Source organism: Mustela nivalis, assembly GCF_964662115.1.
Source record: "Mustela nivalis genome assembly, chromosome: 7".
NCBI classification, from domain to species: Eukaryota; Metazoa; Chordata; class Mammalia; order Carnivora; family Mustelidae; genus Mustela; species Mustela nivalis.
This window is the reverse complement of record NC_139026.1, coordinates 54,366,096-54,367,309: the sequence shown is the minus strand read 5'-3', so window position 1 is coordinate 54,367,309 and position 1,214 is coordinate 54,366,096. Positions and strand designations below refer to the sequence as shown.

General features: G+C 41.8%; 1 protein-coding gene across 1 annotated transcript; it reads left to right on the top strand.

Moving 5' to 3' along the window:
• On the top strand, nucleotides 1-1,008 carry LOC309869419 (taste receptor type 2 member 43-like; the record flags this gene model as incomplete). Its single annotated transcript, XM_082740538.1, is given in 3 exon segments — nucleotides 1-907; nucleotides 910-974; nucleotides 976-1,008. Coding segments are annotated over 3 exon segments (1,005 nt in total).
• Nucleotides 1,009-1,214: the final 206 nt, after the last annotated feature.

Genomic DNA, 1,214 nt, shown 5'->3' with positions numbered 1-1,214 from the left:
ATGGTAACTTTGCTACCTGACATTTTCTCCATCTTTGTAATAACAGAATTTATTCTAGGAAATTTTGCCAATGGCTTCATAGTGGTGGTGAACTGCATTGACTGGGTCAAGAGACAAAAGATGTCCTCAGCTGATCAAATTCTCACTGCTCTGGCGATCTCCAGAATCAGTTTGCTCTGCGTATTGTTAATAAATTGGTATGGAACTGTGTTGAATCCAGATTTATTTAGATTGGAAACAAAACTTCTGGTTCATATTGCGTGGACGGCAAGCAATCATTTTAGTGTCTGGCTTGCTACTTGCCTCAGCGTATTTTATTTGTTCAAAATAGCCAATTTCTCCAGCTTTATTTTTCTTCACCTCAAGTGGAGAGTTAAAAGTATAATTCTTGTGATACTGTTGGTGTCTTCGTTCTTTTTGGTTTTTCATGTTGCGGTGGTAAGCATATATGAGCTGACGAAGGAATATGAAGGAAACATCACTAGACAATCCAGATTGGTGAACATTGCACGCCTTTCAAATATGACTGTATTCACGTTAGCAAACTTTGTGCCCTTTGCTATATCGCTGGCATCTTTTCTGCTGTTAATCTTTTCCCTGTGGAAACATCTCCAGAAGATGCAATCCAGTGGTAAAAGATGCCAAGATCCCAGCACCAAGGTCCACATAAGAGCCATGCAGACTGTGATCTCCTTTCTCTTGCTATTAGTAGGTTACTTCCTGACTCTAACTGTCACAATCTGGACTTCTAAGTGGCTGCCGAACAAGTCAGCCCTCCTGTTTAGCAAGGCTATTGGAATCTTGTATCCTTCAAGCCACTCATTTATCCTGATTTGGGGAAACAAGAAGCTGAGAGAGGCCTTTCTGTCATTTCTGTGGCCGCTGAGGTACTGGCTGAAAGAAAGGATGTAAGAGGAGCATTATGTCTTCCAGGAGAAAACAAGCTGATGGCATCTATATCATTTAATACTTCCTACCTCTCTTTCTAATGAGTATATAATTGAGTAATTTCCAAAGTTTTTTTTTATTTTTATTTTTCAATTTATTTGACAGAGATCACAAGTAGACAGAGAGGCAGGCAGAGAGAGAGGAAGGAAAGCAGTCTCCCTGCTGAGCAGAGAGCCCGATGCAGGGCTCGATCCCAGGACTCTGGGATCATGACCCGAGCTGAAAGCAGAGGCTTTAACCCACTGAGCCACCCAGGCACCCCGTAA